At 38.3% G+C, this 25441-nt stretch overlaps 2 protein-coding genes across 2 annotated transcripts in view; one reads left to right on the top strand and one right to left on the bottom strand.

Annotated features, from left to right (window-relative positions):
- Positions 1–25441, top strand: part of NUBPL (NUBP iron-sulfur cluster assembly factor, mitochondrial) — a 335371-nt gene that overhangs the window by 13371 nt on the left and 296559 nt on the right. The window lies entirely within an intron of this gene.
- Positions 12161–13183, bottom strand: GPR33 (G protein-coupled receptor 33). Its single transcript, XM_059914056.1, has one exon. It carries the CDS (start codon positions 13181–13183, stop codon positions 12161–12163), a length of 1023 nt encoding a protein of 340 aa, XP_059770039.1.

Genomic DNA, 25441 nt, shown 5'->3' on the forward strand with positions numbered 1-25441 from the left:
TCTCCAGACATCCCAATAATTTTGTGAACTACTTAATATCCTCTTATAAGCCAGTTTTGGGTTAAACCAGCCAGAATGAAATCTACTGTTTGCATTCAAGAACACTAACTGATACAAGTCATCTTCAATTTCTCCCTCTCCCTTGAACCCTCAACCAACAGAATTTATAGGACAAGACTTTCCACTTTTCTCCATTCCCCTCTTCTACTTTCTTTATTCAGGCCCCATCATCTGTTACCCAGATTACTGCAACTTTGTCCCATTTGATCACTCACCTCTAGTTTGACGTGTCAGAGTGGTCTTTCTCAAATGCAAATCTAGGGATTTCCTGGTGGCGTAGTGGCTAAGAATCCGCCTGCCAATGCAGGGGACACGGGTTCGAGCCCTGGTCTGGGAAGATCCCACATGCCACGGAGCATCTATGCCCGTGCGCCACAACTACTGAGCCTGCGCTCTAGAGCCTGCGTGCTACAACTACTGAGCCCACATGCCACAACTACTGAAGCCCGTGCACCTAGAGCCCATGCTCCACAACAAGAGAAGCCACCGCAGTGAGAAGCCCACGCACCGCAACAAAGAGTAGCCCCCTGCTCACTGCAACTAGAGAAAAGCCCTTGTGCAGCAATGAAGACCCAATGCAGCCAAAAATCAATCAATCAATCAATCAATTGATTTAAAAAAATAAAATAAAATGCAAACCTAATTCTATCACTCTTTGGCTAAAGACCCTTCAGTGGCTCCCTATTGCCCTCGTGATAAAGTCTAGGATCAAGTCCAAACTCCTTAGCAGGGGCTTTTGGGATCTAGGCCTGGTTGACTTTTCCAGCTCATCTTGGCCGTGCCTGCTTCTCACATCTATTCTCCAATCATACTCTTGCTTTGGGTCAGCAGCAATGGATCCCCTAGAATCCTATTGGAAATGTGGAATCTCAGCCTCCTGCAGATTTCCTGCATTAGAATCAGCATTTCAGCAAGATCACTAGGTGATGCTCATGAGTATTCAAGTTTGGGTAGTGCTGCTTTATAGCACTGTGCTCATTTCCTCTGGGGCTTTTACACATTCTGCTTCCTCTGTCTTATTGTCCTTCTCCTGCTTTAGATGTTTAACACTGTTCTGCAGCACTCAACAGGGAAAACTTCTCTGTCTGGTGAAACCTGGGTTGGAGGCTTTTGTCTGTTACTCCAAACATGGCACTTACTCCTTTGTACTGTAATGACTGTTTACTCCTTTTTCTTTCCCATTAAACAGTGGTCGTCTATTCTGGTTGTATTTTACAGTCAAACTGAGAACTTAAAAAAAAAAAAAAAACATATTCCTGGGTCCTGCTCCTAGAGATTTTGGTTTTAACTGGTTTGAGTAAGGTCTAGACACTGGTAATTTTTAAAAGTGTCCCAGATAATTATAATGTGGAGCCAATTCAGAACCACCACACTAGGCTTTAAGCTCTGTGAAGACAGGGATTGTGTCTTATTCACTGTTCTTTTCTCAGAGCCTACCACAGTGCCAGGTACATAAACCATACTTGTGAATAATTGTTGCCCCTAGTTTCTCAGGATATATGGAATCAGCTTTGTGTTGCAAATACGATCCTACTTCATACCAAACCCCTCTCAGATATGTTAGCAGCTGGACAGCCCATTCATCTCACTAAACCAAGGAGCCATTTTTCTTCCTTTCTTTTTCTTTCTTTCTTTCTTTCTTTCTTTCTTTCTTTCTTTCTTTCTTTCTTTCTTTCTTTCTTTCTCTCTCTCTCTCTCTCTTTCTTTCTTTCTTCCTTCCTTCCTTTCTTTCTTTTCTTTCTTTTTCTTTCTTTCTTCCTTCCTTCCTTCCTTTCGTTCTTTCTTTTAAAATTTAAATACAGTTTCTTATTTATTTCTTTATTTGAAGTAGAGTTAATTAACAATGTTGTGTAAGTTTAAACTGTACTGCAAAGTGATTCAGTTTTATATATATATCAAGGAGCCATTTCTTTTTTTTTTTAACATCTTTATTGGAGTATAATTGCTTTACAATGGTGTGTTAGTTTCTGCTTTATAACAAAGTGAATCAGCTATACATATACATATATCCCCATATCTCTTCCCTCATGAATCTCCCTCCCTCCCACCCTCCCTATCCCACCCCTCTAGATGGTCACAAAGCACCCAGCTGATCTCCCTGTGCTATGTGGCTGCTTCCCACTAGCTATCGGTTTTACATTTGGTAGTGTATACATGTCCATGCCACTCTCTCACTTTATCCCAGCTTACCCTTCCCCCTCCCTGTGTCCTCAAGTCCATTCTCTACGTCTGCATCTTTATTCCTGTCCTGCCCCTAGGTTCTTCAGAACCTTTTTTTTTTTTTTTTTAGATTCCATATATATGTGTTAGCATACGGTATTTGTTTTTCTCTTTCTGACTTACTTCACTCTGTATGACAGACTCTAGGCCCATCCACCTCACTACAAATAATTCAATTTCGTTTCTTTTTATGGCTGAGTAATATTCCATTGTGTATATGTGCCACATCTTTATCCGTTCATCTGTCAATGGATACTTAGGTTGCTTCCATGTCCTGGCTATTGTAAAGAGAGCTGCAATGAAATTGTGGTACATGTCTCTTTTTGAACTGTGGTTTTCTCAGGGTATATGCCCAGTAGTGGGATTGCTGGGTCATAGGGTAGTTCTATTTTTAGTTTTTTAAGGAACCTCCATACTGTTCTCCATAGTGGTTGTATCAATTTACATTCCCACCAACAGTGCAAGAGGGTTCCCTTTTCTCCACACCCTCTCCAGCATTTGTTGTTTGTAGATTTTTTGATGATGGCAATTCTGACTGCTGTGAGATGATATCTCATTGTAGTTTTGATTTGCATTTCTCTAATGATTAATGATGTTGAGCATTCTTTCATGTGTTTGTTGGCAATCTGTATATCTTCTTTGGAGAAATATCTATTTAGGTCTTCTGCCCATTTTTAGATTGGGTTGTTTGTTTTTTTGATATTGAGCTGCATATGCTGCTTGTAAACTTTGGAGATTAGTCCTTTGTCAGTTGCTTCATTTGCAAATATTTTCTCCCATTCTGAGGGTTGTCTTTTCTTCTTGTTTATGGTTTCCTTTGCTGTGCAAAAGCTTTTAAGTTTCATTAGGTCCCATTTGTTTATTTTTGTTTTTATTTCCATTTCTCTAGGAGCTGGGTCAAAAAGGATCTTGCTGTGATTTATGTCATAGAGTGTTCTGCCTTTGTTTTCCTCTAAGAGTTTGATAGTGTCTGGCCTTACCTTAGGTCTTTGATCCATTTTGAGTTTACTTTTGTGTATGGTGTTAGGGAGTGTTCTAATTTCATTCTTTTACATGTAGCTGTCCAGTTTTCCCAGCACTACTTATTGAAGAGGCTGTCTTTTCTCCATTGTATATTCTTGCCTCCTTTATCAAAATTAAGGTGACCATATGTGTGTGGGTTTATCTCTGGGCTTTCTATCCTGTTCCATTGATCTATATTTCTGTTTTTGTGACAGTACCATATTGTCTGGATTACTGTAGATTTGTAGTATAGTCTGAAGTCAGGGAGCCTGACTCCTCCAGTTCTGTTTTTCTTTCTCAAGATTGCTTTGGCTATTTGGGGTCTTTTGTGTTTCCATACAAATTGTGAAATTTTTTGTTCTGGTTCTGTGAAAAATGCCAGTGGTAGTTTGATAGAGATTGCAGTGAATCTGTACATTGCTTTGGGTAGTACAGTCATTTTCACAATGTTGATTCTTCCAATCCAAGAACATGGTATATCTCTCCAACTATTTGTATTATCTTTAATTTCTTTCATCAGTGTCATAGTTTTCTGCATACAGGTCTTTTGTCTCCTTAGGTAGGTTTATTCCTAGGTATTTTATTCTTTTTGTTGCAGTGGTAAGTGGGAGTGTTTCCTTAATTTCTGTTTCAGATTTTTCATCATTAGTGTATAGGAATGCAAGAGATTTCTGTGCATTAATTTTGTGTCCTGCTACTTTACCAAATTCATTGATTAGTTCTAGTAGTTTTCTGGTAGCATCTTTAGGATTCTCTATGTATAGTATCATGTCATCTGCAAACAGTGACAGCTTTACTTCTTCTTTTCCGATTTGGATTCCTTATATTTCTTTTTCTTCTCTGATTGCTGTGGCTAAAACTTCCAAAACTATGTGGAATAATAGTGGTGAGAGTGGGCAACCTTGTCTCATTCCTGATCTTAGTGGAAATGGTTTCAGTTTTTCACCACTGAGGACAATGTTGGCTGTGGGTTTGTCATATATGGCCTTTATTATGTTGAGATAAGTTCCCTCTATGCCTACTTTCTGGAGGGTTTTTATCATAAATGGGTGTTGAGTTTTGTCAAAAGCTTTTTCTGCATCTATTGAGATGATCATATGGTTTTTATTCTTCAATTTGTTAATATGGTGTATCACATTGATTGATTTGCATATATTGAAGAATCCTTGCATTCCTGGGATAAACCCCACTTGATCATGGTGTATGATTCTTTTAATGTGCTGTTGGATTCTGTTTGCTAGTATTTTGTTAAGAATTTTTCACCTATGTTCATCAGTGTTGTTGGCCTGTAGTTTTCTTTCTCTGTGACATCTTTGTCTGGTTTTGGTATCAGGATGATGGTGGCCTGGTAGAATGAGTTTGGGAGTGTTCCTCCCTCTGCTACATTTTGGAAGAGTTTGAGAAGGATAGACGTTAGCTCTTCTCTAAATGTTTGATAGAATTCGCCTGTGAAGCCATCTGGTCCTGGGCTTTGTATGCTGGAAGGTTTTTAATCACAGTCTCAATTTCAGTGCTTGTGATTGGTCTGTTTATATTTTCTATTTCTTCCTGGTGCAGTGTTGGAAGGTTGTGCTTTTCTAAGAATTTGTCCATTTCTTCCAGGTTGTCCATTTTATTAGCATATAGTTGCTTGTAGTAATCTCTCATGATCCTTTGTATTTCTGCAGTGTCAGTTGTTACGTCTCCTTTTTCATTTCTAATTCTATTGATTGGGGTCTTCTCCCTTTTTTTCTTGATGAGTCTGGCTAATGGTTTATCAATTTTGTTTATCTTCTCAGAGAACCAGCTTTTAGTTTTATTGATCTTTGCTGTTTTTTCCTTCATTTCTTTTTCATTTATTTCTGATCTGATCTTTATGATTTCTTTCCTTCTGCTAACTTTGGGTTTTTTTTGTTCTTCTTTCTCTAATTGCATTAGGTGTAAGGTTAGGTTGTTTATTTGAGATGTGTCTTGTTTCTTAAGGTAGGATTGTATTGCTGTAAACTTCCCTCTTAGAACTGCTTTTGCTGCATCCCATCGGTTTTGGGTTGTCGTGTTTTCATTGTCATTTGTTTCTAGGTATTTTTTGATTTCTTCAGTGATCTCTTGGTTATTAAGTAGTGTATTGTTTAGCCTCCACGTGTTTGTATTTTTTACAGATTTTTTTCTGTAATTGATATCTTGTCTCATAGCATGGTGGTGGGAAAAGATACTTGATATGACTTCAATTTTTAAATTTACCAAGGCTTGATTTGTGACCCAAGATATGATCTATCCTGGAGAATGTTCCATGAGCACTTGAGAAGAAAGTGTATTCTGTTGTTTTTGGATGGAATGTCCTATAAATATCAATTAAGTCCATCTTGTTTAATGTATCATTTAAAGCTTGTGTTTCCTTATTTATTTTCATTTCGAATGATCTGTCCATTGGTGAAAGTGGGGTGTTAAAGTCCCCTACTATGATTGTGTTGCTGTCAATTTCCCCTTTTATGTCTGTTAGTATTTGCCTTATGTATTGAGGTGCTCCTATGTTGGGTGCATAAATATTTACAATTGTTATATCTTCTTCTTGGATTGATCCCTGATCATTATGTAGTGTCCTTCTTTGTCTCTTGTAATACTCTTTGTTTTAAAGTCTATTTTGTCTGATATGAGAATTGCTACTCCAGCTTTCTTTTGATTTCCATTTGCATGGCATATCTTTTTCCATCCCCCCACTTTCAGTCTGGATGTTCCCTAGGTCTGAAGTGGGTCTCTTGTAGACAGCATATATAAGGGTCTTGTTTTTGTATCCATTCATCCACTCTATGTCTTTTGGTTGGAGCATTTAATCCATTTACATTTAAGGTAATTATTGATATGTATGTTCCTGTGACCATTTTCTTAATTGTTTGGGGTTTGTTATTGTAGGTCTTTTCCTTCTCTTGTGTTTCCTGCCTAGAGAAGTTCCTTTAGCATTTGTTGTAAAGCTGATTTGGTGGTGCTGAATTCTCTTAGCTTTTGCTTGTCTGTAAAGGTTTTAATTTCTCCATCGAATCTGAATGAGATCCTTGCTGGGTAGAGTAATCTTGGTTGTAGATTTTTCCCTTTCATCACTTTAAATATGTCCTGCCACTCCCTTCTGGCTTGCAGAGTTTCTGCTGAAAGGTCAGCTGTTAACCTTATGGGGATTCCCTTGTATGTGATTTGTTGTTTTTCCCTTTTAATATTAATATTTAATATGCTGCTTTTAATATTTTTTCTTTGTATTTATTTATTTTTTTTGTATTTAATTTTTGATAACTTGATTAATACGTGTCTTGGCGTGTTTCTCCATGGATTTATCCTGTATGGGACTCTCTGCGCTTCCTGGACTTGATTAACTATTTCCTTTCCCATATTAGGGAAGTTTTCAACTATAGTGTCTTCAAATATTTTCTCAGTCCCTTTCTTTTTCTCTTCTTCTTCTGTGACCCCTGTAATTCGAATGTTGGTGTGTTTAATATTGTCCCAGAGGTCTCTGAGACTGTCCGCAATTCTTTTCATTCTTTTTTCTTTATTGTGCTCTGCAGTAGTTATTTCCACTATTTTGTCTTCCAGGTCACTTATCCATTCTTCTGCCTCAGTTATTCTGCTATTGATTCCTTCTGGAGAATTTTTAATTTCATTTATTGTGTCGTTCATCATTGTTTGTTTGCTCTTTAGTTCTTCTAGGTCCTTGTTAAATGTTTCTTGTATTTTCTGCATTCTATTTCCAAGATTTTGGATCATCTTTACTATCATTATTCTGAGTTCTTTTTCAGGTAGACTGCCTATTTCCTCTTCATTTGTTTGGTTTGGTGGGTTTTTACCTTGCTCCTTCATCTGCTGTGTGTTTCTCTGTCTTCTCATTTTGCTTAACTTACTGTGTTTGAGGTCTCCTTTTTGCAGGCTGCAGGTTCATAGTTCCTGTTGTTTTTGGTGTCTGACCCCAGTGGGTAAGGTTGGTTCAGTGAGTTTTGTAGGCTTCCTGATGGAGTGGACTAGTGCCTGTGTTCTGGTGGATGAGGCTGGATCTTGTCTTTCTGGTGGGCAGGTCCACGTCTGGTGGTGTGTTTTGGGGTGTCTGTGACCTTATTATAATCTTAGGCAGCCTCTCTGCTAATGGGTGGGGCTGTGTTCCTGTCTTCCTAGTGGTTTGGCATAGGGTGTCCAGCACTGGAGCTTGCTGGTCGTTGAGTGGAGCTGGGTCTTGGCGTTGAGATTGAGACCTCTGGGAGATTTTCGCTGTTTGACATTATGTGGAGCTGGGAGGTCTCTGGTGGACCAGTGTCCTGAAGTTGGCTCTCCCACCTCAGAGGCACAGGCCTGATGCCCGGTCAGAGCACCAAGACCCTGTCATCACACGGACAAAGAAAAAAGGGAAAAAAATATATTTATCGTTGATCCCAAAGTCTACCACCTCAATTTGGGATGATTCGTTGTCTCTTCAGGTACTCCACAGATGCAGGTTCATCAAGTAGATTGTGGAGATTTAATCCACTGCTCCTGAGGCTGCTGGGAGAGATTTCCCTCTCTCTTCTTTGTTTGCACATCTCCTGGGGTTCAGCTTTCGATTGGCCCCACCTCTGCATGTAGGTCACCTGAGGGCATCTGTTGTTTGCTCAGACAGGTTGGGGTTAAAGTAGCAGCTGATTTGGGGGCTCTGACTCACTCAGGCTGGGGGAAGGGAGGGGTACGGAGTGCCGGGTGAGCCTGTGGCAGCAGAGGCTGTCCTGATATTGCACCAGCCTGAGGCGCTCCATGTGTTCTCCTGGGGAAGTTGTCCCTGCATCACGGGACCCTGACAGTGGCTGGCTGCACAGGCTCCTGGGAGGGGAGGTGTGGATAGTGACCTGTGCTTGCACATGGGATTCTTGGGGGCTGCAGCAGCAGCCTTAGCATTTCATGCCCGTCTCTGGTGTCGGCGCTGCTAGCTGCGGCTCGCGCCCGTCTCTGGAGATTGTTTAGGCGGTGCTCTTAATCCCATCTCCTTGCGCACCCCGAAACAATGGTCTCTGGCCTCTTAGGCAGGTCCAGACTTTTTCCCGGACTCCCTCCCGGCTAGCTGTGGTGCACTGACCCCTTCAGGCTGTGATCATGCCGCCAACACCAGTCCTCTCGCTGGGATCCAATCTACGAAGCCTGAGCCTCAGCTCCCAGCCCCGCCCGCCCCGGCGGGGGAGCAGACAAGACTCTCGGGCTGGTGAGTGCTGGTCGGCGCCGAGCCTCTGTGCGGGAATCTCTCTGCTTTGCCCTCCGCACCCCTGTGGCTGCGCTCTCCTCCGCAGCTCCGAAGCTTCCCCCCTCCGCCACCGGCAGTCTCCGCCCGCAAAGGGGCTTCCTAGTGTGTGGAAACCTTTCCTCCTTCACAGCTCCTTCCCACTGGTGCAGGTCCCGTCCCTATTCTTTTGTCTCTGTTTTTTCTTTTTTCTTTTGCCCTACCCAAGTGTGTGGGGAGTTTCTTGCCTTTTGGGAGGTCTGAGGTCTTCTGCCAGCGTTCAGTAGGTGTTCTGTAGGAGTTGTTCCACATGTAGATGTATTTCTGATGTATTTGTGGGGAGGAAGGTGATCTCCACGTCTTACTCTTCCGCCATCTTGAAGCTCCTCCAGGAGCCATTTCTTGAGGAAAGAACATAAGCTGGCATTTGAAACCTATCTCTAATCATCCCTATATTCTGTTCTTGAGCCAGTTTGAGGCTAATATAATGAAGCAGGTTCATATAATTTGATGCTAATAGGCACACTGTTTTAATACACTGTCTCCACACACCATTTCCACAAAGGAAAGCTACTAATTCTTTGCTTATAAACCTCTTGGGTCCGGAGAATTCACCATAGTGAGGATGTTGATGAGATCAACACAACCATAACAAGCAGGTTTTCTAAAAAACCGTAGTGTTAAGGGAAATTAAAAAATACATTTGGGGAGAATTTTCTCAAGTTTACACCCTACTTTTTAAAATTGAAGTGACTTCTTAAAAAACCGTCCTAATAATATCTTATACTTACGTAGTGTTTTATATTTTAGAAGTAATTTCATATACATAATCTCATTCAGAGATGTCCCATATTATAGATGAGGAAGGTAAGGCCCAGGAAATGTGGGTAACCTGCCCCAAATAAAACACCAAGCTAGAGGCAAAGCCAGACCACCACCCAAATCTCCTGATTACAAGTTCATTGCTTTTTCTTTTTTTACATTGTATGTGGATCCTGACATTTTCTAGGCACTTCTGTTTGATTTTTGCAGTCAGTATAGTGAATTCTGATGAAATAAACGGACTATGTATATCTGGGCTGGAAGCCCTGCCTCACAGCCTCCTAACAGTGAGGTCAGGCAGTGGGTAGGGTGATTAAGAGCATGGATTGATTCTAGCACCAGACTGCCTGGACTTGCAATACTGGCTCTTCCAGTTGCTTACTGTGTGGCCTTGGGCAAGTGCTTCAGTTTCACAGCCTGTAAAATAGTGATAACAATGTGACCTACTTCATAGAATTGCTGTGGGATTAAGTGAGTTACTATTTGTAAAGCATTTTGAACCATGCCTGGGCACAAGGTAAGTGTGATGTAAATCTTTTTTAAATAAAAATCTGGTTCAATCCTATTATTTTATACCCAAAGTCCTTTTTCAAATCACATATTGTGATGACCCATATTCAATTTTCATTAAGTATCTTTTACTGGATATCACTTACATATAGTACTATAGAAAAGAAATAGTGTGATTGATAGGCTTCTCTCTGTCCTTGAGGAGTTTACAATCTATAGAGAGATGGAACAAAGTACATAAAAGAGCCCGGAAAGAGCACTTCCTTGTTTGTTACTGTAGCAAATATGAGGAGGGAGACCAAAGGCTCTGTGGCTGTTAGGTTTCCAAAGTAGGATTCTTGTTTCAAAGAGTCATTATGTTCCATCCAATAACTTGCTTTCTTAAGTCCTGCACCATAAACTCCAGTGGACTTGTCAGGCCCTGGGAGAGTGTGTGGAGGGACGGAGCAGCAGCCCCTTTTTGCTGAAGGGCCACTCAGAGCCACAACCTGGTCTTCCATCCTACTTCTCCATCTCTGGGACACTATTCAAGGCTCCAAAAGCTTGAAATAGGGGCCAACAATGAAACTGTTCACCTACCCAAAATTTTTTGCCCCTTATATTCAAAGTGAGAGAGGCCAAGCCTCTAGTTGCCCAAGAAAGCAGTGATGCCAAGTCAATTAGCAGAATTTCTAGGGCATAGAACTACTATCACTTTCCCACTATGAAAAGTTAGTAATGAAAGTTAATTTCCCTTCCTCTCTGTAACCCTTTGTAATTAATATCATCCTTTTGGGGGATTTCTGAGGAAGATGTACGCCTGTGGCTTGGAATTGTTTGTGCGAAGCTAACTGAAATATTTAGGGACTGAGTTTGCGTTGTGGCCTAAATATCTGCCTTCTGTATTAGTTGAACTAGATAGAACTATCTATTGATTGATATGTATTGACCGACAGATAGAACTAACTAAATATATAAAAGGTAATAGGTCACTGATACTATATGGTCCTATATAACTTAGGTGCTGTAATATTTTTCAAAAACTTGATGCAAAACTTGAAAACCAGGGAAACAAAGTTAATTTTGTTATTGCTATTTTAGAGTTAAATGTACTGTGACATTACCCAGGCAGGCTCACAAACATTTATAATTGTATTAGTCCCATATTTCTGTGACAGCTTAATCCATAAATATTAAAAAGACATTTAAAGTATCTTTATACTTAAAACATTAAAGTATAAATTCTTTGTTCTTTAACATGGAGATGACAAGATGAGTGCCTTGTCGTCTCCACTTTAAATTTTGTTCATACCAATTAAATAATTTAGGTGCTATCTGAATAAAGACCTTGGTCTAAATGTCTATTTGGTAGAAAATTCCGTGACAGAAAATTCAGATTGATGGGTGCTGTTGGTATTCAGAAAATGATATTCCTATAGCCTCAAAAATCAAAGGTTGAGAATCACATTTGCATCAGTTCACACCAACTAGGATGGCTATAATTGAAAAAAAGGAAAATAATAGGTGTTGGTGAGAGTGTGGAGAAACTAGAACTTTTGTACATTGCTAATGAGAATGCAACATGGTACAGCTGTTATGGAAAAAAGTGGCAATTCCTCAAAATCTTAAACATAGAATTGCCACATGACCCAGCAATTCAAAATAATTGAAAACAAAGACTCAAACAGACACGTGTACACCAGTGTTCATGGTAGCATTATTCACAATAGCCAAAAGGTGGAAACAACCCAAATGTCTCTCAACAGAAGAATGGATAAACAAAATGTGGTATATACATATAACAGAATATTATTTAGCCATAAAAAGAATGAAGTTCTGATACATGTTACAACATGGATGAACCTTGGAAACATTATGCTACGTTAAATAAGCCAGACACAAAAGGAGAAATATTGTATGATTCCACTTATATGGAATATCTAGAATAGCAAATTCATAGAGATAGAAAGCAGATTGGAGGATATGAGGAGCTAGGGGAAAGGGCGGGGGGGGCATGAAAGAGGAGTTATTGCTTAATGGGTAGAGTTTCTCTTTTGGGTGATAAAAAATTTTGGAAATGCATAGTGGTGATGGTTGCAAAATATTGTGAATTTAGGTCATGCCACTAAAATGTACAATGAAAAATGGTGTTATATGTTATATATATTTTACCACAACAAAAGTAAAAAAAAAAAATCACATTTGCAACATCATCCATCACATTTTACAGCCCTTATAATATTCATAGATCTAACTATAGTACAGCCCAGGTGTCTCTCTACTATAGGGACTATATTATACAAAAGTTGAGGGTCTGTCTCTGGTGATATCATTGACTAAGAATCCATTCTTTGCTCTGGGATCCAGAATTTAAATATCGGCTTCTGAATTTAGGTTTTGTGCCCTTTCTTCCGAAGAATCTTCACTGAATGTTGACTCAAAAAGAGCAAGAACAGACTTCTTGAAAACCTTTTTGAAGTTCTCCCCAGTAAATAGGTAGAGTGTGGGAGAAAAGACAGTATTGAAAGAAGTACTTATCACTGTGAGTATCAGAGTCAACTGGAAAAGTAGTGATCTGTTCTTAGTGAGAATTAAGCCTTGGTATACATGGTAGGGCATCCAACACACAAAGAAAGAGATAACGGCAGTCATCATGACTTTGAAGGGCTTGCTGGATTTGAAGAGGCTCCTCTCTTTCATCTTTTTGGCTACTCTTTCATAACAAAAGGTGATGATGAGGAAAGGCAGAAGGAAGCCCAGCAAGAAGCGGCTGCTGAAACAGGCTACATGAATCCATTTTCTTAATGTTTGCATCTTTTTGCCTTCCCAGTTAGTAGACACAGCATAGTTATTCTGGCAGGTCACTCTTCCTTTATGGTCATCATGTGCCTCCCTGAAAACCACATAGGGCATGCTGAGGGCAGTGGCAAATATCCAGACTCCCAAGATGATGCTGGAAACCCAGCGTGGGGTTCGGTGCAGCTGTGACCACACCGGGTGAAGAGTGAGAAGATAACGATCAATGCTGATGGCTGAGAGGAAGAAAACAGAGGCAAACATCCCTGCAGACAAAATGCTATTGAAGACCTTGCATGTGACCATTCCAAAGCTCCAGTGATTGTCCTGAAGGTAGGAGATGGCCAGAAATGGCAAAAATAATGTTGAAATAAAATAAGAGAGAATGAGATGAAAATATAAGAGATTATTAACAGTCTTTTTCATTTTGAATTTTAACACCCATAGGTAGAGACCATTGGTGATAGTGCCAATTATAAATGACGTGAACAAAAGAAGTGCAACAATCACTTTTGAGGCAGGTGTTGGAATGTGAACGCTGTTTCTTATTAAAGTAGAGACATTGAGCAGGTAATCATTAGAGTTGATCAGATCCATAATTGGAATGAGAAACTGAAAATAACAACAAAAAAGAAACAAAAGAAATTGTTAAATATAGAAATTAAAATAGTAATTTTTGCATATTCATAGTCAAAATGACAATATTTTTAAAATGACAAACAATATTTTTACAATACAAATCAGATATTTTTCTTTTATTTAGTGTGAGGAATTAAGATCAGATTAATTTGGGCATCAAAAATAGAAATACTAAAAAAAAAAAAAAAAAAATAGAAATACTACAGATGCAATGAAATTAATGTGAAATAGAAATAAGTTTGGAATATTCTGACTTCATTAAGTAATTAATTTAGGCAGCTAAAAATATCCTATTTAGGGAATTATCTGGCAATCCAGTGGTTAGGACTACACACTTCCACTGCAGGGGGCACGAGTTTTATCCCAGGTCGGGTAATTAAGATCCCGTGTGCCACCTTGGCTCAGCCAAAAAAAAAAAAAAATTCTATTTAGACATTAACCAGAAGTCTGACCCTTCTTGATGGGCACAGATTCTTGAATAAGGCAGTGTAGAATCAGTTTTACTTGACTAAGACTTGGTCAGGGCAATGTTACTAACGAAATTGAATAACAAAAATGACAACAATGGCTGCAAGTTAGTAATCATAGGGAGCTATAATTAGATTTCTCCCATGAGCTAATTATATATAGTAAATGCTATTACCTAGTATTCTAACACTCAGCACATAACAGTAAGAACTGATATTCATATGGGAGACCTTCGGCACCGTAAGATTGTGAAGTACCTTCAAAATCATCAATGAAAGAGGAAAGTGTATGGTAGAATATAGCAGTAGTTCTTTTTTACTTGGGGAGGGGAAAGACAGAGAGAAGTCAAGGAACTGATATTTATCTAGTACTTGTTGTATGCAAGAAACTTTATATAAAAATAATTTATTTTTTTCCATACAAAGGCAAATGTTTAAACAGAGGAGAAAGTGAGGCTTACAGGGGTTAAATTTCATATTCATCAACATCTCCCACCATACCTTCACTGTGGCAGGTGGGGAACCCTATAAATGTTTTATGTTACTTCTTTGAAAACTGGTAATTCATGTGTAGTGTATTTTGATAACGCTCCATGAAATGGAGTATTTGATTATCCAAAATATCCCATTTCTTGAATAACTGCTCCTATAGTATTGAAAATATAAATGTGAGAATATTTTGGAAAATAGCTATTATAACAGAGTCACATCAACAAATTGGTTTTTGATAAATTGGATAAAACAATGGAAATTACTAATGATTTTTTTCACTAATCAAAAACATCCTAAGAATATACAGAGAGAAGAAATAAAATAATTGCTGTTAAAACCATAACTACGTTAATTCTGCCAGCTAAGGGAGTTGCAAAAATTTCCCCCAAAGTAGAAAAATGGTTCTCTTCAGGAAGATACCTTGGTAGTCTCTTTGGGAATAAAAAGTGAAGTTTTGGGACATGGAATGGATAGGCAATGATGAGTGAAAGAGTGGGAACCCAAGGAAGAGACTGGGTGAAGGTCCTGGGACCATGAGAAGAGGGGGAGGAGGGAGGATGGTCTTCAGAGAGGGGCCCCAGGAAAACACAGCAGGAGGCTAGGAGGCTTGCAGAGGAGGAAGGGTCAATGAGCTATTGAGAAGCAGAGATGACACAGGGGATTTAAAATGAGGAATGTCTAATATTTAATTTTAATCCATTTGTTATGGTTTGACATGATGTAATGTCTCCCTTAACCTCATTAATCACAACTTCTTGTGTTGGTGGTTGCTCTGGGGAATGGAAAGAAAAGAGCTTGTGTTCCCTATCTGGGAAGGAGTAGGATGGAGAGAAGAGGCCAGTAGTGGGAGGTGAGATGTTAATGAGATGATGAATATGGTGGAAACTGGATAGACATTGGGGCTTGAGTAGACAAGGAGAAACAAAATCCCATGGAGGATTTCTGATACTGTGTGTGTATGGCCTGTGTGTGTCTATTTGTGTGTGTATATGTGTGTGTATGTGTCTGTAGTCTGTCTATATATCTGTGGTGCATTTGTGTGTATGTATGTGCATGTATGGTGTGTGTCTCTGTGGCATGTGTGTATCTATAGTGTGTGTATCTCTAGTGTGTGTAGAAATTCATGGGGTGTGTGTGGAGCTGTGTGTGTGTATGTGTGTGTGTGTGTGTGTATCTGTGATCTGTGCATGTGTGGTGTATTTGTGTGTGGTCTCTGTGGTATCTGCGGTCTGTGTGTATTTATCTGTGTAGTGTGTATACGTGTAGTGTTTGTATGTCTGGGTGTGTGTGTGTATGTGTGTGGTCTCTCTGTGTATGTGCATATGAGAAACTGAATTATAGGGAAGATTTTATTAAAAATTGTGTGGCTGAGCTCTGTATAGAAGGGCATCTGAAAGTAATGCAGGACTCGAGCAAAGCAACACTGGTAGTCGTTCTGAAGAGCATATAAAGTTTCCTAAGAACTTTGATTTATTGCACATGACCAGGAGATTTCTTCATCCTTAAACATCTTTTAAAACGGTTTTGAAGTACTTGCTTATAAATTAGTGGGGCAGAACTGGGGCTCTGGCATCCCACAGAAGTGGGTTTCGATCCTACCTCTACCACTTAAACAGCTCTGTGATTTTGGACTCTTAACTCTGAGCCCCTTTCACCTTGTAAACCCCGGTGACTTTTTATGAGGACTAAGTGAGATAATGTATATGAACCACTTAGCTCCCTTCATGGCACATATTAAGCATTCAAGAACTTTTTACCCCTTAGTTTGCTCAACTTGTTTTGTTTTATTTGGCCTCATTGGGTGGCATGCGGGACCTTAGTTTCCCCGACCAGGGATCGAACCCTCGAACCCGCACCCCCTGCGGTGAAATCGTGGATTCTTAACCATTGGACCACCAGGGAAGTCCCCTCAATTTGTTATATTAAGGTTAGCAAGAGCCTCATTTTGCCCTTTTAATGTCATATTTCTTTCCTTCCCAAAGCCCCCTACTGAATTCTAGAGTACCACCATACCAGGGATTTCTGAAAAAATCTCAATGTTCATCTAGAGGGGCAGAGGCTGTCAGATTTAGAGTTATTTTGAAACCCTGCTATAGTGACAGCTTTGGCACAAGTGGCTTTCAGGAAGACCCCGCCTCGGCTTGGGGACATCGAGCTACTGTGGGGGAGGGAACCACAGAACCTCGGGGAACTGATCTGGAGTAAGCCTAGAGAATCTATTCAGATGATAGTTCTAGGATAAAGCTGCTTGCTCAGGAATCTTACCTTGGAGTTATATCTTCATGCCAGACGGTCTTGGGAAGGCCAGAAGGACTCTATATCAGCAATCTCCTCTCCAGGGAAAGAGGCAAAAGTCAGTGACACTTTGCCTTCATCTCATCTGCCTTTCTTCTTGCTGACGCTACTCCCCAGCCTTGAACCTTGAATATTTAAATATTCAGTGACTTCTTAATGTTTCCCTGTTCCTTTTTCTGCGAATGTGTGCTATAGAGGCGTAGGTAGAGAGATGAGTACTTCTTCAAATCATTTCTCCATTTCAAGGAAAGATTACAAAAATTCTATAAACAAAGTTATTCTATTTAAGTTATTCTGTTTAAGTGTTGTTATTCCATAACAATGCTTTTTTCCAGTGTTAAAACACTGATTAAAAATTACCTTCTCATATTTGGTCATCCCACCATGCACCCACTCTGCCTCGATTCTAGCATGTTTGTTAGCATATGGATGCATGGTGTTGGGTACGTAGGGAAGTGGTAAATATCAAGCATGGAAAAAATAAAATTTGGAAATGAGCTACCTAATCCTGCTGGAGAGAAAATGATCAGAAAGGAAAACTCAAACATCGAGTTTCACAGTGAAATGGAATGTATGATAACAGGCCAGAAATTAATATTATTTAGTCTGGGAAGATGAAGACTGACGGGCAGAATGATCTGCATTTGTGCAGTTGTTGAGAATGGCTGGAAAGAACACAGAATTGGTTACCATATCCTAGAAGACAATCGCATTATAAGAAAATCCTACAACACAGATAATACATTTATGAACTGACTGAGCCCTACATTTTCTATTTTCCTCTCTCTAATCCACCTCTGAAATTTTTAGGATCAGCCTGTGTGCTGACCTCAGTGTCCTGATTTCTTTCCTGCTTGCTTTCCTCTTTATCTCTGCACCACCAGTGGAGAAAGTACATCAAAACTGCTGTGTGGCTCAGCAATGAAGCTCAGGAATCTGTTATTTAGGTTAGACTTAGAATTTTAAAGCTTTCATTGCTACTGTAGCCTTATAAAAAAATAGGCTTAAATTTTAGTTCTTAATTCATTTGGGGCTATGACCTTCAACCTAAGAACTGATCTTCTTTGCTTCAAGTTAAGGATAAGTTTTCAAACTTGCTACTGCCTTTTAAAAGCAATTTCTTGCCAGGTTTTCATACCCTTTGAGCTAATTCACAGATTTGGAACAACCTGAGATCTTAATTTGATCCAAACCCACTAATTTTGAACATGAGCAGACTGACACTTAGAGAGGTTAAGTGATTCACAATAGGTTTTCACCAAGAAAAGAACCAAGGGCTCCTTCAGCCTTCCTGTACTATTTCATCAGTGCAAAAAGGGATTTGGATCAGGTTCTTCTTCCTCCCTCCTCCCCCTTATATTTCCAAACTCTACAACTAGTAAATTTTATAAATAACAAATATATTTTGGACTAGTGTTTAATTCCCTACCCCTACCCTCCACCAAAATATGCACAAGGGCTAGTACCACCATTAGATAGCCTAAAATTTTGTTCTTCCATTACTCCCCTCAGAAATACTCTCACTAGTGAGTATTTTTATCTAATAGGTAATTAAACCAATGATATTAACTCTGTTGAGAAAGACGCAGACTGTTTGAGGAAGGAGCTTCTCTTCTGTGGTTTTGGTGATATGACTCCATTCATTGCACGTTTCATATTTCAAAATAAGTCCAGTGGTTTCAAGAGAAGAATTAATGGAAATGGAAACTGTTTTATGTGGTTTGGATGTGATCACAGTATGAAACAGATAGAAATGCAGAAGCAGATAGAGTTGCAAAATCAAATGCTTGAAAGTCTAGTAACTCACAGATGCATATAAGTTTAGAGCTAGAGGGGACCAAGGAGTTAACTTCATCTAATTCCTGGTGCTATAGGTGAAGAGATTAAGACCCATCGAGATATTTGAGAACTTGTCCTAGATTCCATTATTAGTTAATAAAAGATTTGGGGCAGAAATAATGTACACTAAAAATACTAATGAACTGCTTATAGGCACTATATTGATTGCACAAAAACTTATAGGATAGAAAACAAAACTATAGATATAAATTCTACCTCTTTTACTTACCATATATATAACCTCTCTAAGTCTCAGTTTCCTCATTTGTAAATGTAAAAAAAAGAAAGAAATCACCGCTCCTGAAGTATTCTTTTGAGGATTAATAATTATTACTAAATATTATTAAGAATTATTAATAATAATTATTTGATACTATAAGTAAGGACTTAGTGCCTGGCACATGGTAGGTATTAAATGCATGGTAGTTAGTATTAATATGTAAGCTGTATCAGAGAACACTAGCAAGCCCAGTGGGCTGGAGCAAATCTCCAGGCAGTGCAATTCAAGAAACATTTATTATTTATTTATTTATTTATTTTTAATTTTAAAAAATATCTTTATTGGAGTATAATTGCTTTACAATGTTGCATTAGTTTCTGTTGTACAACAAAGTGAATGAGCTATAAGTATACGTATATCCCCATATTCCCTCCCTCTTGAGCCTCCCTCCCATCCTCCCTATCCCACCCGTCTAGGTCATGACAAAGCATTGAGCTGATCTCCCTATACCATGCAGCACCTTCCCACTAGCCATCCATTTTACATTTGTTAGTACATAAATGTCAGTGCTACTCTCTCACTTCATCCCAGCTTCCCCATCCCCCAAGTATCCTCAAGTCTGTTCTCTACATGTGCGTCTTTATTCCTCCCCAGGCACTAGGTTCATCAGTACTGTTTTTTTAGATTCCATATATGTGCATTAGCATATGGTATTTGCTTTTCTCTTTCTGACTTACTTCACTCGGTATGACAGACTCTAGGTCCATCCACCTCACTACAAATACCTCAATTTCATTTCTTTTTATGGCTGAGTAATATTCTATTGTATATATGTGCCACATCTTCTTTATCCATTCATCTGTCGATGGACATTTAGGTTGCTTCCATGTCCTGGCAATTGTAAATAGTGCTGCAATGAACATTGGTATATGACTCTTTTTGAATTGTATTTTTCTCAGGGTATATGCCCAGTAGTGGGATTGCTGGGTCATATGGTAGTTCTGTTTTTAGTTTTTTAAGGCACATCCATACTATTCTCCATAGTGGCTGTATCAATTTACATTCCCACCAACAGTGCAAGAGGGTTCCCTTTTCTCCACACCCTCTCCAGCATTTATTGTTTGTAGATTTTTTGATGATGGCCACTCTGACCGGCATGAGGTGATACCTCATTGTGGTTTTGATTTGTATTTCTCTAATGATTAGTGATGTTGAGCATCTTTTCATGTGTTTCTTGGATATCTGTATGTCTTCTTTGGAGAAATGTCTATTTAGGTCTTCTGTCTATTTTTGGATTGGGTTGTTTGTTTTTTTTGATATTGAGCTGCATGAGCTACTTGTGTATTTTGGAGATTAATCCTTTGTCAGTTGCTTCGTTTGCAAATATTTTCTCCCATTCTGAGGGTTGTCTTTTCGTCTTGTTTATGGTTTCCTTTGATATGAAAAAGCTTTTAAGTTTCATTAGGTCCCATTTATTTATTTTTGTTTTTATTTCCATTTCTCTAGGAGGTGGGTCAAAAAGGACCTTGCTGTGATTTATGTCAAAGAGTGTTCTTCCTATGTTTTCCTCTAAGAATTTTATACTGTCTGGCCTTACATTTAGGTCTTTAATCCATTTTGAGTTTATTTTTGTGTATGGTGTTAGGGAGTGTTCTAATTTCATTCTTTTAAATGTAGCTGTCCAGTTTTCCCAGCACCACTTATTGAAGAGGGTGTCTTTTCTCCATTGTATATTCTTGCCTCCTTTATCAAAGATAAGGTGACCATATGTGTGTGGGTTTATCTCTGGGCTTTCTATCCTGTTCCATTGATCTATATTTCTGTTTTTGTGCCAGTACCATATTGTCTTGATTACTGTAGCTTTGTAATATATTCTGAAGTCAGGGAGCCTGACTCCTCCAGCTTCGTTTTTCTTTCTCAAAATTGCTTTGCCTATTTGGGGTCTTTTGTGTTTCCGTACAAATTGTGAAATTTTGTGTTCTAATTCTGTGAAAAATGCCATTGGTAGTTTGATAGGGATTGCATTGAATCTGTACATTGCTTTAGGTAGTATAGTCATTTTCACAATGTTGATTCTTCCAGTCCAAGAACATGGTATATCTTTCCATGTTTGTATCATCTTTGATTTCTTTCATCAGTGTCTTAAGTTTTCTGCATACAGATCTTTTGTCTCCTAGGTATTTTATGCTTTTTGTTGCAATGGTAAATGGGAATGTTTCCTTAATTTCTCTTTCAGAGTTTTCATCGTTAGTGTACAGGAATGCAAGAGATTTCTGTGCATCAATTTTGCATCCTGCTACTTTACCAAATTAATTGATTAACTCTAGTAGTTTTCTGGTGGCACCTTTAGGATTTTCTATGTATAGTATCATGTCATCTGCAAACAGTGACAGTTTTACTTCTTTTCCAATTTGGATTCCTTTTATTTCTTTTTCTTCTTTGATTGCTGTGGCTAAAACTTCCAAGACTATGTTGAATAATAGTGGTGAGAGTGGGCAACCTTGTCTTGTTCCTGATCTTCGAGGAAATGCTATCAGTTTTTCACCATTGAGAATGATGTTGGCTGTGGGTTTGTCATATATGGCTTTTATTATGTTGAGGTAGGTTCCCTCTATGCCCACTTTCTGGAGAGTTTTTATCCTAAATCGGTGTTGAATTTTGTCGAAAGCTTTTTCTGCACCTATTGAGATGATCATATGGTTTTTATCCTTCAATTTATTAATATGATGTATCACGTTGATTGATTTGCGTATATTGAAGAATCCTTGCATCTCTGGGATAAATCCCACTTGATCATGGTGTATGATCCCTTTAATGTGCTGTTGGATTCTGTTTGCTAGTATTTTGTTAAGGATTTTTGCATCTATGTTCATCAGTGTTATTGGCCTGTAGTTTTCTTTCTTTGTGACATCTTTGTCTGGTTTTGGTATCAGGGTGATGGTGGCCTGGTAGAATGAGTTTGGGAGTGTTCCTCCCTCTGCTACATTTTGGAAGAGTTTGAGAAGGATAGACATTAGCTCTTCTCTAAATGTTTGATAGAATTCATCTGTGAAGCCATCTGGTCCTGGACTTTTGTTTGTTGGAAGAGTTTTAATCACAGTTTCAGCTTCAGAGCTTGTGATTGGTCTGTTCATAATTTGTATTTCTTCCTAGTGCAGTCTTGGAAGCTTGTGCTTTTTCTAAGAATTTGTCCATTTCTTCCAGGTTGTCCATTTTATTGGCATAGAGTTGCTTGTAGTAGTCTTTCATGATCCTTTGTATTTCTGCAGTGTCAGTTGTTACTTCTCTTTTTTCATTTCTAATTCTGTTGATCTGAGTCTTCTCCCTTTTTTTCTTGATGAGTCTGGCTAATGGTTTATTAATTTTGTTTATCTTCTCAAAGAACCAGCTTTTAGTTTTATTATCTTTGCTATTGTTCTATTGTTTCCTTCATTTCTTTTTCATTTATTTCTGATCTAATCTTTATGATTTCTTTCCTTCTGCTAACTTTGGGTTTCTTTTTTTTGTTGTTGTTCTTCTTTCTCTAATTGCTTTCGGTTTAAGGTTAGGTTGTTTATTTGAGATTTTTCTGGTTTCTTGAGGTAGGATTGTATTGCTATAAACTTCCCTCTTAGAACTGTTTTTGCTGTGTCCCATAGGTTTTGGGTCATCGTGTTTTCATTGTCATTTTCTTCTAGATATTTTTTGGTTTCCACTTTGATTTGTTCAGTGATCTATTTGTTATTTAGTAGCGTATTGTTTAGCCTCCATGTGTTTGTATTTTTTACAGTTTTTTTCCTGTAATTGATATCTAGTCTCATAGCGTTGTGGTTGGAAAAAATACTAGATATGATTTCAATTTTCTTAAATTTGCTGAGGCTTGATATTTGACCCAAGACATGATCTATCCTGGAGAATGTTTTGGGTGCATGTGAGAAGAAAGTGTATTCTGTTGTTTTTGGATGGAATGTCCTATAAATATCAGTTAAGTTCATCTGGTCTAATGTGTTATTTAAAGCTAGTGTTTCCTTATTTATTTTCTGTTTGGATGATTGGTCCATCGGTGAAAGTGGGGTGTTAAAGTCACCTACTATTATTGTGTTACTGTCGATTTCCCCTTTTATGGCTGTTAGCATTTGCCTTATCTATTGAGGTGCTCCTATGTTGGATGCATAGATATTTACAATTGTTATAGCTTCTTGGATTGATCCTTTGATCATTTTATAGTGCCCTTTCTTGTTTCTTGTAATAGTCTTTATTTTAAAGTCTATTTTGTCTGATATGAGTATTGCTCCTCCAGCTTTCTTTTGATTTCCATTTGCATGGAATATCTTTTTCCATCTCCTCACTTTCAGTCTGTATGTGTCCCTAGATCTGAAGTGGGTCTCTTGTAGACAGCGTATATATGGGTCTTGTTTTTGTATCCATTCAGCCAGTCTATGTCTTTTGGTTGGAACATTTAATCCATTTACATTTAAGGTAATTATCAATATGTATGTTCCTATTACCATTTTCTTAATTGTTTTTGGTTTGTTTTGGTTTGTAAGCCTTTTCCTCTTCTTGTGTTTCCTGCCTAGAGAAGTTCCTTTAGCATTTGTTGTAGAGCTGGTTTGGTGGTGCTGAATTCTCTTAACTTTTGCTTGTCTGTAAAGGTTTTAATTTCTATGTCAAATCTGAATGAGATCCTTGCTGGGTAGGGTAATCTTGGTGGTAGTTTTTTCCCTTTCATCACTTTATCTTGCCACTCCCTTCTGGCCTGTAGAGTTTCTGCTGAAAGATCAGCTGTTAACCTTATGGGGATTCCCTTGTATGTTATTTGCTTTTCCCTTGCTGCTTTTAATATTTTTTCTTTGTATTTAATTTCTGTTAGTTTGATTAATATGTGTCTCACGTGTTTCTCCTTGGGTTTATCCTGTATGGGACTCTCTGTGCTTCCTGGAGTTGATTGACTATTTCCTTTCCTATGTTGGGGAAGTTTTCAACTATAATATCTTCAAATATTTTCTCAGACCCTTTTGTTTTTTCTTCTTCTTCTGGGATGCCTATAATTCTAATGTTGGTGTGCTTAATGTTGTCCCAGAGGTCTCTGAGACTGTCCTCCATTTTTTTCATTCTTTTTTCTTTATTCTGCTCTGTGGCAGTTATTTCCACCATTCTATTTTCCAGCTCACTTATCCGTTTTTCTGCCTCAGTTATTCTGCTATTGATTCCTTCAAGAGTATTTTTAATTTCAGTTATTGTGTTGTTCATTACAGTTTGTTTGCTCTTTAGTTCTTCTAGGTCTTTGTTAAACGTTTCTTGTATTTTCTCTATTCTATTTCCAAGATATTGGATCACCTTCAGTATCATTACTCTGAATTATTTTTCAGGTAGACTGCCTATTTCCTCTTCATTTTTTGGTCTTGTGGGTTTTCATCTTGCCCCTTTGTCCGTAAGATATTTCTCTGTCTGCTCATTTTGTCTAATTTACAGCATTTGAGGTCTTCTTTCCCTAGGCTGCAGGGTCATACTTCCTCTTGCTTCTCTTCTCTGCCCCTGGTGGTCTGGTTGGTCCTGTGTCTTGTGTAGGCTTCCTGGTATGAGGGACTAGTGCCTGCATTCCTGTGGGTGGAGCTGAGTCTTTTCCCTGTGATGAGCAGGGCCGTGTCAGGTGGTGTGTTTTGGGGTATCTGTGAGCTTAGTATGAGTTTAGGTAGTCTGTGTGCTGATGGGTGGGTTTGTGTTCCTGTGTTTTTTGTTGTTTGTTGTGAGGCATCCAGCACTGGAAGCTGCTGGCAGTTGGGTGGAGCTATGTCTTGGATTCAGATAGAGGCCTCCGTGAGTGCTCTTGGCAATTAATCTTCCCTGGGGCTGGGAATTCTCCAGTGGTCCAGCATCCTGGACTCAGTGCTCCCATTCCAGAGCGTCAGGCCCGACTTTTGGTCAAGGTACTAAGACCCTGCAAGTTGCTCATCCCAGCAATAAAGGGGATTAAAAAAAAAAAAAAAAAAAAAACGACTAACAAAACCCCAGACAATGGTAAAAAGTAAAATCAAACAGAAACAGAAAAAAGGAAACACACACACACACAAAAGAAGCAAAGACGGAACCAAATAAATCAAATAGCAAGAGAACAACCAGACAAACAAAAGAACCGAAGAATGAAATCGGACAGTTAAGAAGAAAGCTGACAAAAACCCAGAACCAAGAAACAAAACCAAAGCTGAGTTCCAACTGAAGATTGAAGCAAAGAGACAAAACAAACTGACAAAAATGATATTAAAAAAAAAAGAAAAAGAGAAAGGGGAACGAAGACAGAACAACAGAAAAGCAATGTAGATACAGAAAAAGAAAAAGAAAATATATTAGAAAAAAAAGACAAAACCCCTGAGAAATGGTAAAAACAAAATCAAACAAATAAAAACAGAAACAAGGAAACACACACACGTAAAAGAAACAAAAACAGGGCCAGATAAAACAAAAAGCAAGAGAACGACCAGACAAATAGAACTCAAAAATGAAATCAAACAATTGGGATTAATACTAACAAAAACACATAACCTAAAAACAAAACCAAAACAGTGTGCCAACTGAAGAATAAAGCAAGGAAACAGAACAAACCAATAAAAATGATTAAAATAAAAATAAAAGTAAAATAAAATAAAAAGGGAAAAAACCACAGGACAACAGAAAAGCAAGGTAGAAATGGAAATATAAAAAAAAGAAAAACATGTTACAGAAAAAGAGGAAGAAAAAATAAGGGAAAAGAACACAGAACAATAATAAAGCAAAGTAAAAATAGAAATGTATAAAAAATATAAAAAATAAAAATGTTATAAAATAGAGAGATCCCAGAAGACTATATATATATTAAAAAAACTAAAACAACAACAAACAAACAAACAAAAAAGGGAAGAAATTGAAACCAAAAAAGAAAAAAAGGCT

The sequence above is a fragment of the Balaenoptera ricei genome, chromosome 2, assembly GCF_028023285.1.
Source record: "Balaenoptera ricei isolate mBalRic1 chromosome 2, mBalRic1.hap2, whole genome shotgun sequence".
NCBI lineage: Eukaryota > Metazoa > Chordata > Mammalia > Artiodactyla > Balaenopteridae > Balaenoptera > Balaenoptera ricei.